Source organism: Rhinopithecus roxellana, chromosome 20, assembly GCF_007565055.1.
Source record: "Rhinopithecus roxellana isolate Shanxi Qingling chromosome 20, ASM756505v1, whole genome shotgun sequence".
Classification (NCBI taxonomy): Eukaryota; Metazoa; Chordata; class Mammalia; order Primates; family Cercopithecidae; genus Rhinopithecus; species Rhinopithecus roxellana.
This window is the reverse complement of record NC_044568.1, coordinates 47,523,732-47,541,964: the sequence shown is the minus strand read 5'-3', so window position 1 is coordinate 47,541,964 and position 18,233 is coordinate 47,523,732. Positions and strand designations below refer to the sequence as shown.

General features: G+C 41.0%; 1 protein-coding gene across 1 annotated transcript in view; it reads right to left on the bottom strand.

The window, feature by feature from the left end:
* Window positions 1-15,531, bottom strand: part of LOC104682105 (ATP-binding cassette sub-family A member 3-like) — a 64,436-nt gene extending 48,905 nt beyond the window's left edge. The window contains exons 1-2 of the mRNA XM_030924370.1: window positions 15,370-15,531; window positions 9,563-9,779 (exon numbers count right to left, since the gene is read on the bottom strand). Coding sequence (XP_030780230.1) covers window positions 9,563-9,779; window positions 15,370-15,531 — 379 coding nt within the window. The remainder of the gene's footprint in view (window positions 1-9,562; window positions 9,780-15,369) is intronic.
* Window positions 15,532-18,233: the final 2,702 nt, after the last annotated feature.

The window sequence follows — 18,233 nt, the reverse complement described above, 5'->3', positions numbered from 1 at the left end:
ATCCTTTAGCTAGACACAAAAGTTCTCCAAGTCCCTACTAGATTAGCTAGACACAGAGCACTGATTGGTGCATTTACAAATCTTAAGCTAGACACAGAGTGCTGATTGGTGCATTTACAATCCTTTAGCTAGACATAAAAGTTCTCCAAGTTCCCACGGGACTCCGGAGCCCAGCTGGCTTTGCCTAGTGGATCCCACGCAGGGGCCACAGGCAGAGCTACCCGCCAGTCCCAGGTCACGTGCCCCTACTCCTCGGCCCTTGGGCAGTAGATGGGACTGGGTACCATGGAGCAGGGGGCGGTGCCCATCGGGGAGGTTCAGGCCTTGCGGGAGCCCATGGCGGGCCAGGACAGGCTGGGGGTGGTTTGGGCTTGGCAGGGCTGCAGGTCCGGAGCCCTGCCCCATGGGGAGGTGGCTGAGGCCGGGGGAGAATTCGAGCATGGCATGGGAGGGCAGGCACTGCTGTGGGACCCAGCCCATCCTCCAGCTGCTGGCCCAGGTGCTAAGCCCTTTACTGCCTGGGGCCAGCAGCGCTGGCCAACCACTCTGAGTGCGGGGCCCTCTGAGCCCATACCCACCTGGAACTCACACTGGCCTGCGAGTGCCTTGCGCAGCCCCGGTTCCCGCCCAGGCCTCTCCCTCCATACCTCCCCACAAGCATAGGGAGCGGGTTCCAGCCTTGGCCAGCCCAGAGAGGGGCTCCCACAGTGCAGCAGTGGGCTGAAGGGCTCCTCAAGTGCAGCCAGAGTGGGCGCCGAGGGGGAGGAGGTGCTGAGAGCGAGCAAGGGCTGCCAACACGCTGTCACCTCTCAGTTTGACCAGGCATGTCATTCATGTAGCCGGAGAAAAAACTGTCCCTCCCACCCTAGCCTTTAATATGCAAATGCAGATTCCCAAGATGTTCTACTCACGTGGGGAATATGTGGGGGTGGCCATGTTGCCAGGCACATGTGGGGGCAAGAGCAACAAGAAGATGGCGGGAATCACCATGTTTGGGTAGACCCAGTTTCTAATGGCCAGCATTTGCATATCAAAGCTTCCCAGCTGGGCTCTAAGAACCAGGGCTTTCCTGCTAGAGAAGAAATGTTTCTGGAACTGCTTTAAAGGAAACAAAAACTTCCCAAGGACCCCTTTTCCTTTCTATCTGCCTAAAATAATTTCTTAATAACACAACAGCAGGGAGATAGCAAGTGCTTGACACAGTTCAAATTTATACTTATAAAGTGATTCAACAGAATAGTGACAATAGTCTCTTTTAAAATCTCTCTTCATAATGAGGACTAAGCTCTAATTTTTTATCTTGCCCAAATTCCTACCTAAGGGTTCTAGGGAGTCATGCATTACAAACCATAAATTCTCATCAGATGGGTTTTAATTTGGCCTGTATATCATGACTTACTTTTCAATCTGACTTTGGCATAACATTATGAGACAAGGAAAAACTATTTAACCCCAAAATATATTTCCTTGCCATACCTTGAAATTGCCCTGCAAAGTCTCTTGTGGGAAAAGTCCACATTCTTTAGAATGTTTTCTTTCCTTTCTTTCCAGATCCAGGAGATAATCAACTAAGAGCCAAGAACCCCTTTAGGTCCAATAAGAAACACTTTACAACCTGATCTCTCTCTGAAGTCTGCTATCTGAGAGATTCCTCTGCACAATAAAACTTGGTCTCCACAATCCTTTATCTTAACCTGAACATTCCTTTCCATTGATCCCAGGTGTTCAGATAAATTCAACCAACTGTCAACCAGAAAATGTTTAAATTTACCTATAGCCTGGAAGCCCCAGCTTTGAGTTGTCCTGCCTTTCTGAACCAAATCGATGTATTTCTTAAATGTATTTGACTGATGTCTCATGCCTCCCTAAAATATATAAAACCAAGCTGTACACTTACCACCTTGGGCACATGTTCTCAAGACTTCCTGAGGGCTGTGTCATGGGCCATGGTCACTCATATTTGGCTCAGAATAAATCTCTTCAAATATTTTACAGAGTTTGACTCTTTTTGTTGGCAATAATAATAGTCAATTTAGTAAATATATAATGAAATATATTGATAGGAAGAAAATGAGGGGATACAAATTTCAGACTCACTGGAAGCAAGGAAAACTGGCTTAGTTATTTGTATGTGAGGTAAATAGAGTTTTTCTTCTTTCTGGAAAATCTTGTTAGTAAGTTAAACTTCTTGTGAACGGAACAGCTAGTTATCTCACAAAGAACTCGAGGTTCTTCACTCTTTCCTCTCTCTGCACTTCACTCGAAAGAGTCAAATGGATAACACTAAGATATTTGAGATATAACTCTCTCTAACTTTCTAAGACCTTCTTTTCTAAAAAGAAGGCGATCTCTTTGTTCTCTCTCTTTGACAAATGATTCTCAGTGACAAATACTCCTAAAATTTCAAAACTCAGTTGCAAGACTGATTCCTTGATTCATGTGATGGAGATAGAGGAGGTAGGGATAGAGAGGACCTGTAGTTCAGATTGGGTTTCATCATTTCAATATGAGGATTCTAGATCTTGACAGAGCAGGAGCATTGCCATCTTGGATAAGCACCACCATTTTAAAGTTCACCTTGATCAAAAACTGCCTAAATCCAAAGGGCATCAGCCTCGTGGCTAAGGTCAGCATGACCATAAACCACAAATGACATCTGCCATCAGAAATATTCCAACCATAAAATAAATCCCTCCCTGACCTTCAGGCCTCTGAGCCCAAGCTAAGCCATCATATCTCCTGTGACCTGCACGTAGACATCCCGATGGCCTGAAGCAACTGAAGATCCACAAAAAAAGTGAAAATAGCCTTAACTGATGACATTCCACCACTGTGATTTATTTCTGCCCCACCCTAACTGATCAATGTACTTTGTAATAGCCCTCACCCTTAGGAAGGTTCTTTATTATCTCCCGCTAGCCTTAAGAAGGTTCTTTGTAATCCTCCCTACCCTTGAGAATGTACTTTGTGAGATCCGCCCCCTGCCCCCAAAACATTGCTCTTAGCTCCACTGCCTATCCCAAAACCTATAAGAACTCATGATAATCCCACCACCCTTTGCTGACTCCTTTTTCGGACTCAGCCCGCCTTCACCCAGGTGAAATAAACAGCCACATTGCTCACACAAAGCCTGTTTGGTGATCTCTTCACAGGGATGCATGAGACATTTGGTGCCAAAGACCCCGGTCAGCGGGATTTCTTCGGGAGACCAGTCCCCTGTTCTCATCCTCACTCCGTGAAGAGATCCACCTATGACATTGGGTCCTCAGACCAACCAACCCAAGGAACATCTCACTGATTTTAAATCTGGTAAGCAGCCTCTTTTTACTCTCTTCTCCAACCTCTCTCACTATCCCTCAACCTTTCTCCTTTCAATCTTGGTGCCACCCTTCAATCTCTCCCTTCTCTTAATTTCAATTCCTTTCATTTTCTGGTAGAGACAAAGGAGACACATTTTATCCATGGACCCAAAACTCTGGCACCAGTCACGGACTCGGGAAGGCAGCCTTCCCTTGGTGTTTAATTATTGCGGGGATGCCTCTCTGTTTATTCACCCACATTCCATTGGTGTCTGATCTCCGTGGGGATGCCTGTCTTGGTCATTCACCCACGTTCCCTTGGTGGCAAGTCAATTGCAGGGATGCCTGCTTTGGCTGCTCACCCATGTTGCAGTCCAGGGCTGCTCCCCACCCCCTTCTCTGTGTCTCTACCCTTCTCTTTAAACTTGCCTCCTTCACTATGGGCAACCTTCCACCCTCCATTCCTCCTTCATCTCCCTTAGCCTGTGTTCTCAAGAACTTAAAACCTCTTCAACTCTCACCTGACCTAAAATCTAAGCGTCTTATATTCTTCTGCAACACCGCTTGACCCCAGTACAAACTCGACAGTAGTTCCAAGTGGCCAGAGAATGGCACTTTCGATATGTCTATCCTACAAGATCTAGATAATTTTTGTCGAAAAATGGGCAAATGGTCTGAGGTGCCTGACGTCCAGGCATTCTTTTACACATTGGTCCCTCCCTAGTCTCTGCTTCCAACAAGACTCGTCCCAAATCTTCTTTCCCTCCTGCCTGTCCCTTCAGTCCCAATCCCAAGAGTCTCTGAGTCTTCTGAATCTTCCTTTTCTACAGACCCATCTGATCTCTCCCCTCCTCCCCAGGCTGCTCCTCGCCAGGCTGAGCTAGGTCCCAATTTTTCCTCAGCTTCTGCTCCCCCACCCTATAATCCTTCTATCACCTCCCCTCCTCACACCCAGTCTGGCTTACAGTTTTGTTCTGCGAATAGCCCTCCACCACTTGCCCAACAATTTCCTCTTAGAGAAGTGGTTGGAGCTGAAGGCATAGTCAAGGTTAATGCTCCTTTTCCTTTATCTGACCTCTCCCAAATCAGCATTTAGGCTCTTTTTTTTTTTTTTTTTTTTTATCAAATATAAAAACTCAACCCAGTTCATGGCCTATTTGGCAGAAACCCCGAGATGCTTTACAGCCCTAGACCCTGAAAAGTCAGAAGGCTGTCTCATTCTCAACATCATTTTATTACCCAATCTGCTCCCGACATTAAATAAAGCTCCAAAATTTAAATTCCAGCCCTCAAACCCCACAACAGGACTTAATTAACCTCGCCTTCAAGGTGTACAATAATAGAGTAGGGGCAACCAAGTAGCAATGTATTTCTGAGTTGCAATTCCTTGCCTCCACTGTGAGACAAACCCTAGCCATATCTCCAGCACACAAGAACTCCAAACGCCTGAACCGCAGCTGCCAGGAGTTCCTCCAGAACCTCCTCCCCCAGGAGCTTGCTACAAGTGCCAGAAATCTGGCCACTGGGCCAAGGAATGCCCGCAGCCCCGGATTCCTCCTAAGCAGTGTCCTATCTGTGCGGGACCCACTGGAAATCGGACTGTCCAACTCATCCGGCAGTCACTCCCAGAGTCCCTGGAACTCTGGCCCAAGGCTCTGACTGACTCCTTCTCAGATCTTCTCGGCTTAGCGGCTGAAGACTGACACTGTCCCATTGCCTCAGAAGCCTCCTGGACCATCAAAGATACTTTGGGTAACTCTTACAGTGGAGGGTAAGTCCGTCCCCTTCTTAATCAATATGGAGGCTACCCACTCCACATTACCTTCTTTTCAAAGGCCTTTTTCCTTTGCCTCCATAACTGTTGTGGGTATTGATGGCCAGGCTTCTAAACCCCTTAAAACTCCCCAACTCTGGTGCCAAATTGGACAATATTCTTTTAAGCATTCCTTTTTAGTTATCTCCACCTGCCCAGCTCCCTTATTAGGTTGAGACATTTTAACTAAATTATCTGCTTCCCTGACTACTCCTGGGCTACAGCCACACCTCGTTGCTGCCTTTTTCCCCAGTTCAAAGCCTCCTTCACATCCTCCCCTTCTATCCCCCCATCCTAATCCACAAGTTTAGGACTCCTCTACTCCCTCCTTGGCGACCGATCATGCACCCCTTACCATCTCATTAAAATCTAATCACCTTTACCCCAATCAACACCAATATCCCATCCTGCAGCACGCTTTAAAAGGATTAAAGCCTGTTATCACTCACCTGTTACAGCATGGCCTTTTAAAGCCTATAAACTCTCCTTACAATTCCCCTATTTTACCTGTCCAAAAACTGGACAAATCTTACATGTTAGTTCAGGATCTGCACCTTATCAACCAAATTGTCTTGCCTGTCCACCCTGTGGTGCCAAACCCATATACTCTCCTATCCTTAATACCTCCCTCTACAACCCATTATTCTCTTCTGGATCTCAAACACGCTTTCTTTACTATTCCTTGCACCCTTCATCCCAGCCTCTTTTCGCTTTCACTTGGACTGACCCTGACACCCATCAGGCTCAGCAAATTACCTGGGCTGTACTGCCGCAAGACTTCATGGACAGCCCCATTACTTCGGTCAAGCCCAAATTTCTTCCTCATCTGTTACCTGTCTCGGCATAATTCTTCATGAAAACACACATGCTCTCCCTGCTGATTGTGTCCGGCTAATCTCCTAAACCCGAACCCCTTCTACAAAACAAAAACTTTCCGTACTAGGCATGGTTACTTCCGCCTTTGGATACCTAGTTTTACCATCCTGACTAAACCATTATGTAAACTCACAAAAGCAAACCTAGCTGACCCCATAGATCCTAAATCCTTTCGCCACTCCTCTTTCCATTCCTTAAAAACAGCCCTAGAAGCTGCCCCCATGCTGGCTCTCCCTAACTCATCCCAACCCTTTTCATTACACACAGGCAAAGTACATGGCTGTGCGGTCAAAATTCTTACACAAGAGCCGGGACTATGCCCTGTAGCCTTTCTGTCCAAACAACTTGACCTTACTGTTTTAGGCTGGCCCCTACTCCCATGACTGTATCTCCCTGATCCACCTGACATTCACTCCATTTCCCTGTATTTCCTTCTTTCATGTTCCTCGCCCTGATGACACTTGGTTTACTGATGGCAGTTCCACCAGGCCTAATCGCCACACACCAGCAAAGGCAGGCTATGCTATAGTATCTTCCACATCTATCATTGAGGCTACTGCTCTGCCCCACTCCACTACCTCTCAGCAAGCCAAACTCATTGCCTTAACTCGGGCCCTCACTCTTGCAAATGGACTATGCGTCAATATTTATACTGACCCCATATCCTGCACCACCATGCTGTTTTATGGGCTGAAAGGTTTTCTCACTACGCAAGGGTCCTCCATCATTAATGCCTCTTTAATAAAAGCTCTTCTCCAGGCTGCTTTACTTCCAAATGAAGCTGGAGCCATACACTGCAAGGGTCATCAAAAGGCATCAGTTCCCATCACTCAGGGCAATGCTTATGCTGATAAGGTAGCTAAAAAAGCAGCTAGCGTTCCAACTTCTATCCTTCACGGCAGATTTTCTCCTTCTCACCTGGTCACTCCCACCTACTGCCCCACTGAAACTTCCACCTATCAATCTCTTCCCAAACAAGGCAAATGGTTCTTGGACCAAGGAAAATATCTCCTTCCAGCCTCACAGGCCCATTCTATATTCTGTTGTCATTTCATAACCTCTTCCATGTAGGTTACAAGCCGCTAGCCCACCTCTTAGAACCTCTCATTTAATTTCCATCGTGGAAATCTATCCTCAAGGAAATCACTTCTCCGTGTTCCATCTGCTATTCTACTACTCCTCAGGGATTATTCAGGCCCCCTCCCTTCCCTACATATCAAGCTCGGGGATCTGCCCCCGCCCAGGACTGGCAAATTGACTTTACTCACATGCCTCAAGTCAGGAAACTAAAATACCTCTGGGTAGACAATTTCACTGGATGGGTAAAGGTCTTTCCCACAGGGTCTGAGAAGGCCACCATGGTCATTTCTTCCCTTCTGTCAGACATACATTCCTCGGTTTGGCCTTCCCAACTCTATACAGTCTGATAACGGACCAGCCTTTATTAGTCAAATCACCCAAGCAGTTTCTCAGGCTCTTGGTATTCAGTGGCTCCTGGTTTTACCTCAAACTGCCACCCTTAAGTATCTCTTTAAGTGGATAGAAGATCTTCAGTGACAACGTACACTCCAATACATTTACCCTGATGAAGTCCTGTTCTTTACTTTTATACTTACTCTTATTCTCATTCCTGTTCTTATGCCACCCTCTACCTCTCCCCAGCTATCTCCACCACACTATCAATCTCACTCACTCTCTCCTAGCCATTTCTAATCCTTCTTTAACAAACAATTGCTGGCTTTGCATTTCTCTTTCCTCCAAATTCAACAAGGCCCTGAACTTACTCACTGCTAAAAAAAACGGGGGGGGGGGGGGACGACTCTGTATATTTTTAAATGAAGAATGTTGTTTTTACCTAAATCAATCTGGCCTGGTATATGACAACATAAAAAACTTCAAGGATAGAGCTCCAAAACTCGCCAACCAAGCAAATAATTACACTGAACCCCCTTGGACACTGTAGTTGGATGTCCTGGGTACTCCCAGTTCTTAGTCCTTTAATACCTGTTTTTCTCTTTCTCTTCTTTGGATGTTGTGTCTTTTGTTTAGTTTCTCAATTCATACAAAACTGCATCCAGGCCATCACCAATAATTCTATATGACAAATGCTCCTTCTAACAACCCCACAATATCACCCCTTACCCCAAAATCTTTCTTCAGTTGAATCTCTCCCACTGGAGGTTCCCATGCCGCCCCTAATCCCGCTCAAAGCAACCCTGAGAAACATTGCCCATTATCTCCCCATACCACCCCCCAAAATTTTCGCCTCCTCAACACTTTACCACTATTTTGTTTTTTCTTATTAATATAAGAAGACAGGAATGTTAGGCCTCTGAGCCCAAGCTAAGCCATCATATCCCCTGTGACCTGCATGTGTATATCCAGATGGCCTGAAGCAACTGAAGATCCACAAAAAAAGTGAAAATAGCCTTAACTGATGACATTCCACTATTGTGATTTATTTCTGCCCCAACCTAACTGATCAATGTACTTTGTAATAGCCCCCACCCTTAGGAAGGTTCTTTATAATCTTCCCCCATCCTTAAGAAGGTTCCTTGTAATTCTCCCTACCCTTGAGAATGTACTTTGTGAGATCCATCCCCTACCCCCAAAACACTGCTCTTAGTTCTATCGCCTATCCCAAAACCTATAAGAACAAATGATAATCCCACTACCCTTTGCTGACTTCTTTTTTGGACTCAGCCTGCCTGCACCCAGGTGAAATGAACAGCCATGTTGCTCACACAAAGCCTGTTTGGTGATCTCTTCACACGGATGCATGAGACACTGACCAGAGACATGACAGTCCTGAGATAATCTCCCCTCTGGCCAGAGAAATGTCAGCCCCAAGATAACCTCCCCTCCAAACAGAGATATTCCAACCCCACAATAAACTTGTCACCCACACAGAAACATTCCAAGCCTGTGATAAGCTCTCTCACCCTAAAACCAAGATATACTCTGTCTGTAAGAGAGAGGGCTCCTGACCGAAATTGGCCAGAAGCCCCTCTCAGGTTTACTCTCCAAAAATAAACCGGTCTTTGACTGTTGAGCTGCTTTTCATGTTTCTTTCCTTTTTTTTTTTTTTTTTTTTTTTGGTGACATGATCTTGGTTCATTGCAACCTCTTCCTCCCTAGTTCAAGCAATTCTCCTGCCTCAGCCTCCCAAGTAGCTGGGACTACAGGTGCATGCCACCACACCCAGCTAATTTTTGTATTTTTAGTAGAGACAGGGTTTCACCATGTTGGCCAGGATGGTCTCCATCTCTTGACCTCATGATCCACCCACCTCAGCTTCCCAAAGGGCTTGGATTACAGGCATGAGCCACCATGCCTGGCTCTTTCCTCTTTTTTTTTTTTTTTTTTTTAACTCATACAGATCTGGCAGCATAATGCCTAGAATATCACAGGCAGTCAAGATAAGTTTATTGCTATACATGAAGTACAAAATTTCCTCTAAAACCTAGAATTTAGTTGTCTGTAAATGTTCTTAAGTATCTGTAGGTCCATTACTCCTTACTTATTTACTGCTGCCTTCTGGAGAAGGGGAAATTTTGTGAAACTTCACACTTACTGTTTTCTATTATCTCGCCTATGAGGAAACCAAAAGTGCCTGAAAAGTAGCTGAGTAGGAGAAGTTTGATGTAGGCAGAAGTACTTCCAGCAAACACAAAGCTTATCAGGTACACAAAGGGAATGGCAGACCAGCCATACAGTGTGAAGATCAGCATAGTTTCCAGAATGTGGTAATCCGTGACATAAATATCAAATTTGCGGTATTTTATCACTCCCTGAAACACAAAAGGGTGCAGAGATAAAGGCAAAGTGAAGGGCAAGTGAAAAAAGAAACTAAGCCAAAACATTTAGAGAAGGAAATAGCAAGTCCTGTCTTTATTTAGCATGGAACTAGTCATTAATTAAGTCAATCTGCCTCTTAAAACAAAACATCACTGGTCATTAGAGAAATGCAAATCAAAACCACAATGAGATACCATCTTATGCCAGTTAGAATGGTGATTATTAAAAAGTCAGGAAACAACAGATGCTGGTGAGGCTGTGGAGAAACAGGAATGCTTTTACACTGTTGGTGGGAGTGTAAACCAGTTCAACCACTGCGGAAGACAGTGTGGTGATTCCTCAAGGATCTAGAACCAGAAATACCATTTGATCCAGCAATCGCATCACTGGGTATATACCTAAAGGATTATAAATCATTTTGCTATAAAGACACATGCACATATATGTTTATTGAAGCACTGTTCACAATAGCAAAGACTTGGAACCAACCCAAATGCCCATCGATGACAGACTGGATAAAGAAAACGTGGCACATACAAACCATGGAATACTATGCAGCCATAAAAAGGAATGAGTTGATGAGCTTTGCAAGGACATAGATGAAGCTGGAATTCATCATTCTCAGCAAACTAACACAGGAACCAAAAACTAAACACCACATGCTCTTGCTCATAAGTGGGAGTTGAACAATGAGAATGCATGGACACGTGGAGGGGAACATCACACACTGGGGCCTGTCAGAGGATAGGGAGCAAGGGGAGGGAGAGTATTAGGACAAATACCTAATGCATGCAGGGCTTAAAACTTGGATGATGAGTTGATAGGTGCAGCAAACCACCATGGCACATGTATACCTATGTAACAAAACTGCATGTTCTGCACATGTATCCCAGAACTTAAAGTAGAATAATCAACAAAACAAAAACTTCAGCCCTGGGGATGGGCATTGTAGCTCATGCCTGTAATCCCAGCATTTTGGGAGGCTAAGGCTCAGGAGGTGGGGATTGCAGTGTGTTGTGATTGCACCAGTGCACTCCAGCCTGGGTGACAGAGTGAGACCTGTCTCAAAACAAAACAAAACAAAACAAAACAAAACAAAACAAAAAATCAAAATCTTATCCTACGAGGATGAAGTAAGTTATTTTTACCTCTTCATCAGAGGGCATTCCAGTGAGCAGAGCCACTACACTTTCCTTTATTATTTTCTTTTCTACTTGGAACAGTTATTGCAATAATACTGGCAAGTTTCCCAGAAAGTAGATTATTTCTCCAAAGACACACTTTCTCCAAACATTTTTTTCTTTGACTACATAACTTACCTATCAGTCTACCCACTGCTATACACCTTTAAACTGGGCCTCCAGGTTCTCTTCTGCTTCCCCACTTCTCCCTCACATTCACCTAAGCTACTAAATCAGACAGTGGAACAAAAAATTAGAATGGATGGTGGTGGTGGAGAGGAACCCGTAGCTGTGAAAAGAAATTTCTGGAAATTTATATCTCATTAGTTAATAGATATCACTTCTCCACAAATGACAAGATGGTCCCTTTGGGCAATTACATGATTATGTAGCAAGACAAGCAAGAAGTAAATAGGAAGATTAAGCTAAGAATAATCATTATATTGACTGATGTTCTTGGTGGTGGTAGCAAAAATAAGAGAAGATTTGCGGGTAATAGATGAATCCAGTCCCTGAAGCTATAATTATTTTGTTTGTGCCTAAGCATTCTGTAAACCTAAAAGAATAAATAAAATAAAGAAATCAAATAAAAGTTAGAGTGACCTAGGAATTCCTGTGTTCAAAGTCTTATGATCTTTCAATGTCACAAATCATAACCTATTTCAAAGAAAAGCTGAATTTCGGGCTGGGTGCAGTGACTCCTGCCTGTAATCCTGGTACTTTGGGAGGCCAAGGCAGGCGGATCATGAGGTCAGGAGATCAAGACCATCCTGGCTAACACAGTGAAACCCCGTCTCTACTAAAAAAAAAAAAAAAAAAAAATTAGCTAGGCGTGGTAGCAGGCGACTATAGTCCCAGCTACTCGGGAGGCTGAGGCAGGAGAACGGCGGGAACCCAGGAGGTGGAGCTTGCAGTGAGCCGAGATTGCACCACTGCACACCAGCCTGGGTGACAGAGCAAGACTCCGTCTCAAAACAAAAACAAAAACAAAAACAAAAACAAATGCTGAATTCCTTGTTGGATAAGTAAGCAACATAGTTGTTCTTGGACAAGAGACTCATGCATTGTGAATATTTAGATTCTACTCAACTTAATCTACAAGTAAAAATGCAAACAAAATTTTCAAGTAAATATTTTAACCTCTTTATTATGAAATATACCACATATTCAGAAAAGTATATATAACATAAATGAATTATCATAATGAATTATCACAAAGCAATTCCCTGGGAAACTACCACAATGCCAATACCCACAGAAGCCTATCAGAAACTCCTCCAATCCCTGTAAAAGTAACCACTATTCCTGGCACTATTAATCTGCTTTCTGTGTCTATGAATTTACCTATTTTGGACATTTTAAGTAAATGGAATCATGTAATATATGGGCTTTTGTCCCTAGCTTATTTCAGTTAGCATAATTTTTTAAGGTTCATGCAAGCTGTAGCAGGTATCAGCATTTCATTCCTGATTATGGTTAAGTAATGTTCCATTGTATTGATATGCCATATTTTATTTATCCATTTATGAACATTTGGGACTTTCATTTTCAAGTATTTAAAAAATTGATGTTTGCAGTTCTCTTGGGTATAAATCTAGGAGTGTAATTGCTGAATCATATGGTAATTGTTTAATTTTTGAAGAACCACAAAACTGTTTTACATGACAGTTGAAACATTTTACATTTCTTCTCTTGTTATCCTAATGATTTTTGTTGTAAAGTCTGCTTTGAATATTATTAAAGCTATACTAGCTATCTTTTAAAGAAGCTCTTTCATCATTTTATTTTCAAATTATTTGTGTCAATGAACATAAAGTGAGTCTCTTGTAGGTATCATACAGTTAGATTATGTTTTTGGAATCATTCTACTAATGCCCTACTTTTAATTTGAGTTTAATCCATTTATATTTAATGTAATTACTTATAAGTTTTTCTGTCATTTGGTTATGTATTACATCATTATATTTTTCCATTCATTTATTCTGCCATTTGTGTTGAATAGATATTTTTGAGTGTGCCATTTAATTCTATTGTCTTTTAAGATTCCATGTAGTTGGGTAGTCATATTAGTGGTTGGAAATTACAATAAACATCCTATTCATAACAATACAATTTAGATTAATACTAACTTAATTTCAATATAATACAAATATTTCGTACCTATATAGCTAACCTCTCTGCCTTTTATGCTATTATTATCACAAATTACATCTTTATACATTGTGTGTCTATCATGATAGATTTATAACTATTGCTTTACACAGATGCCTTTTAAATGAAAAAATATAAGAGCTATAAACAAAAATATATTAATACCGCATTTTACATTTACCTATGTTTTTACTTGTCTGGTATCCTTTATTTCTTCATTTGGATTTGAGTTACTGTCAAGTGTCCTTTCATTTCACACTGAAGAATTCTCTTCAGAATTTCTTGTAGGGCATGACTGCTGGCAACAGTCTATTAGTTTTTTTTAAAATTTGGAAATGTAAAATTACTCCTTATTTTCTTTTAATGTAAAAAGAATATTAAACATAAGATTTACATTCTTAATACATTTTTAAGTGTAAAATATATGATTGTTAACTGTAGGTACAATCTTTTACTACAAATCTCTAAGGCTTATTCATCTTGTTTGAGTGAAACTTTATGCTCACCGATTAGTAACTTTCCATTATCCTATTCTCCAAGCCCTTAGCAGCCACCATTCAACTATTTGATTTTATACATTTGACTATTTTTGATATATCATGTAAGTGGAATCATGAAATATTTGACTTTCTGTGATTGCTTTATTTTACTTAGCATAATGTCCTCAAGATTCATCCATATTGTAGCAAATGTCAGAGTCATCTTATTTTTTTGTTTGTTTTTTTTTTTTTGAGAGATGGAGTCTCATTCTGTCACCCACGTTGGAGTGCAATGGCGCGATCTCGGCTCACTGCAACTTCCACCTCCTGGGTTCAAGCGATTCTCCTGCCTCAGTTTCCCAAGTAGCTGGGACTACAGGCATGTGCCACCACATCCAGCTAATTTTTGTATTTTTTAGTAGAGACAGGGTTTCACTAGATGTTGGCCAGGCTGGTCTCAAACTCCTGACCTCAGGTGATCCACCCACCTTGGCCTTCCAAAATGCTGGGATTATAGGCATGAGCCACTGTGCCCAGCCAGAATCATCTTATTTTTTAAGTCTGAATAATATTCTATTGTATGTATATACCACATTTTCTTTATCCATTCATCTGCTGATGAATGTTTAGGCTTTTTTTTTTTTTTTCACATTTTAGCTATTATGAATAGTGTTCAGTGAATTAGGAGTGATGGTAGATCTTTGAGATCCTGATTTGAACTCTTTTTGATAAATAATCAGAAATAGGGTTGTCTGATAATATGGTAGTTCTATTTTTAATATTCTGAGGAACCACCACATTGTTTTTCATAGCAGGGGCACCATTTTGCATTCCCACCAAGAGTTGGCAAGGGTTCCAATTTGTACAAACTTTACCAATACTAGTTATCTTTTTATAAAATCTTTTTTTTTTTTTAAAAAAAGTCATCATAATAGATGTGAGGTGATTATCTCATGGTTTTGACTTGCATTTCCCTGATGACTAGGAAAATTGAGCAAATGTTCATATACCTGTTGACCATTTATATCTTCTCCTGAGAAAAATCTATTCAATTCCTTTGCCCATTTTTAAATTAGGTTATTTTTTGCTATTGAGTTGGAAGAGTTCCTTATATATTTTGGATATTAACCCCTTTTGAGAGTTATGATTTATAAATATTTCCTCCCATTCTGTAGATTTTTCTCTTGACTCTACTGATTGTTTCCTTTACTATGCAGAAGCTTTTTAGTTTGATGTAATCCCAATTTTCTATTTTTGCTTTTGTTGCCCGTGCTTTTGGGGTCATAAAAAAGAATGTTTCCCCTATGTTTTCTTCTAGTAGCTTTATAGCTTCAGGACTTACATTTAAGTCTTCATTATATTTTAAGTTGATACCTGTATATGGTGTGAAATAAGGGTTTAAATGGATTCTTTTGCATGTGGATATCCAGATTTCCCAACACAATGTATTGAAGAGACTGTTCTTTCCCCATCTTTCCCCATTGTGTGTTCTTGTCACCTTTGTAAAAAATTAACTGATGGTAAATGCATGAGTTTATTTCTGTACTCTATTTTTTCCATTAGTCTATATTTCTATTTTTATGCAAAGAAGTTACTTTTTAAACTAAGAATATGGTAAAGTTTCTACCACCAGACTTTTGCAATGTGTTTTCCAAGATAATAAGCAAAGACGGTTTATTGACAAGAGCTAGATTTCATAACCATTAGAATAGTAATTTTCCAAGAGGTACAAAAGGAAAACAAACCCTCAAGAAACTTCATTTCACACTCACCATTACTAAGCAGCAGGAAGCAAAGAAGATGATGAAATCACACAATAGGGCAGAAAGCCAGTACACAATGACAGAGACACCACTCACAAACTGGATGTGCTTCGCCTTAGTGGTTCTCTCAGTCACTGTCAGGAGACAAAAACCACTGATCAAAAGAGCCATGCCAAATTGTAAATTTATGGCCAATTTTTGTCCACTTTGAAGCCTACAAAAGAAGACATATCAGGAAATCAACACAGCAGAAAATACAGATTTCAATCAATAGCTATTTTTATCATATAAATGTAATCAGATAAACTGGAAAGAATGTATTTAAAGAGTAAAATTGAATTCAAATGAAAAGAATAACATACTCTTCACTGTTTTCAACCTCAGGGGGTGGCTGAGGTTTATTGGAGACTGTTAAGGAAGCATTGGCACCAGAAAGTGACTTGAAAAGAATGTTGTCTAACACTGCCAGGGCCACAGATGGTGAATGATATGCTTCATTGTTGAACAGAGCAGTAAGCATTACCATATTTGCCTCCGACTCAATAGAAAGTGCAATGATACATAAACGAATACAATCTTTTGTTTCCCTCAAGTACTTCAGTAGGTCACCTAGGATGAGAAAACAATATTGGTCAGTGTGTCCACAATACAGATAACCTATAATATATGCCAGAGAAGAGGAACAGATAATTTTACTTCTCGTCACCTTCAATTTTCCCATAATGACTACTTCAAACATTTGCGGTTCCCCTCCAGCACTTTACTTCATCATTAATTCCAAGCTCTCTCACTTCATAGCCTATATCCTAAACTACTACTTCTTTGAGAAAACATAGACTCTCTCAACTTACTTATCTATCTTATACTGATTTATAAGTGTTTTCATTTATAGCTTTGCTAATCTTACAGCAGACAAAACCTTCCTCTGGAAAGCATAGAAGCTAACTAAAAACACTTAAAAATATCACCTCATTAAGGATATTAGACATCTAGGAAAACCATCACCATTTGGGAAGAACGGAAATGCACTGAGATGAGTCCAACATTCTACATTCTTTTTTTTTTTTTGAGGCCTTTATAGATTTGTAAATGGTAGAGGTACCTTAGTAAATCCTCAGGCTCTCTGTGGGGCTCAAGAAGGGTAATACCCTCACAGAAATAGTGAGTAAGAAATAAACCAATTCTTTCTTTAAGAGATCGGGTCTCACTGTGTTTCCCAGGCTGGAGTGCAGTGGGAAATATTCACAGGCATGATAATAGTACACTACAGTCTCAAATTCCTAGGCTTGTGTGACCCTCCCATGTAAGTCTCCCAAGCAGCTGGGACTACAGACCCTTGCCACCATGCCCAGCTTAATAGACACATTCTTATAAAAATTTAAACCCAGCCTCAAATTACTTTAATCCATGATTGGATTTAGATCTTTCCTTAATCTTACTGCCTGCCAGAAGTAAAACTGAATCTCCTCTGGAGAAGATAATCTCATGCAGAATCTTTATAATTTTCATACACAATATCTGGCATTGAATTAAGAAATTATCAATTACACTAAGAAAGAGAACCAAGAGAAAGCACAGACAATAGAAACAGATTCATTGATGACCCAGGTAGCAAAGATAGAGAATTTACCAGAGAACTGGAGTCCATAGAAATAACCAAATGTTCATGTCAGAATTAAAAAACACATTAATTACAATTAAGAAGTTAATATATAACTATAGTGGGTTGAGCACAAATAAAGTGTAGGTCAGGGCACTGGAAGACAAGTGATTAGAATACCCAGACAAAAGCACAGTGGATGGAAAACAAGAGAGAAGACACATATGACCGATGTCAGGAATGAAACAGAGAAAATCACTACCCATCATGCAGACATAAAAAGGACGATAAAGGAATTCTATGGTTAACTCTACACAAATGTCATGGATAATTTTATGTATCAACTTGACTGGGTTGAGGGATACCCAGGTAGCTGATAAGGCATTATTTCTGGGCATGTCTGTGAGGGTATTTCCAGACGAGATTAGCATTTGAATCAGTAGACTGACTAAAGCGCCTCACCAATGTGAGTGGCCATCATCCAATCCATTGAGGGACCAAACAGAACAAAAGGGTGAATAAAGGGCAACTTTTTTCTCTTCATGAAAGAAAATGTGCCATCTATTTTCTCCTGCTCTTAGACATTAGCACTCCTGATTCCCAGACTTTTGGACTCTGGGACTTATATCAGTGGCCACCTTGGTTTCCAGGCCTTTGGCCTCAGACTGAATTACTGGCTTCCTGGGTATACAGCTTGCATACAGCATATTATGGGACTTCTTGGCCTCTATAATCACATGAGCCAATTCCTCTAATAAATATTTTCTTTATACATTTCTCTCTCTCTCTCTCTCTCTGCCTCTGCCTCTCGCTGTCTCTCTATCTATATACATATATACACACACACACACACATATATATGTATCCTGCAACTTTGATGAACTCATTTATTAGTTCTAGAAATTTTTCTTGTTTGTTCTTTGGGATTCTCTATGTAGACAATCACATCATCTGCAAATAAGAGCAATTTTCTTTCTTTGTGATCTGGATGCCTTTTGTTTCCTATATATATATATATATATATCCTGTTGGTTCTGCTTTTCTAAAGAACTCTAATACAACACATAGATTTGATGACTTAGATGAAAGGGACCATTTCTTCAAAACATACAACTACGACAACTCAATATGAAGTAGATCATTGAATAGCAATAATTATTAAGAAAATGTAATTCTCAACTAAAAATTCCATAAAAAAGAAGTCTCCAGGCCCCAATATTTTCACTGAAGAATCATATCAAATGCTTAAAGAAGAATAAGCACTAATTAGACA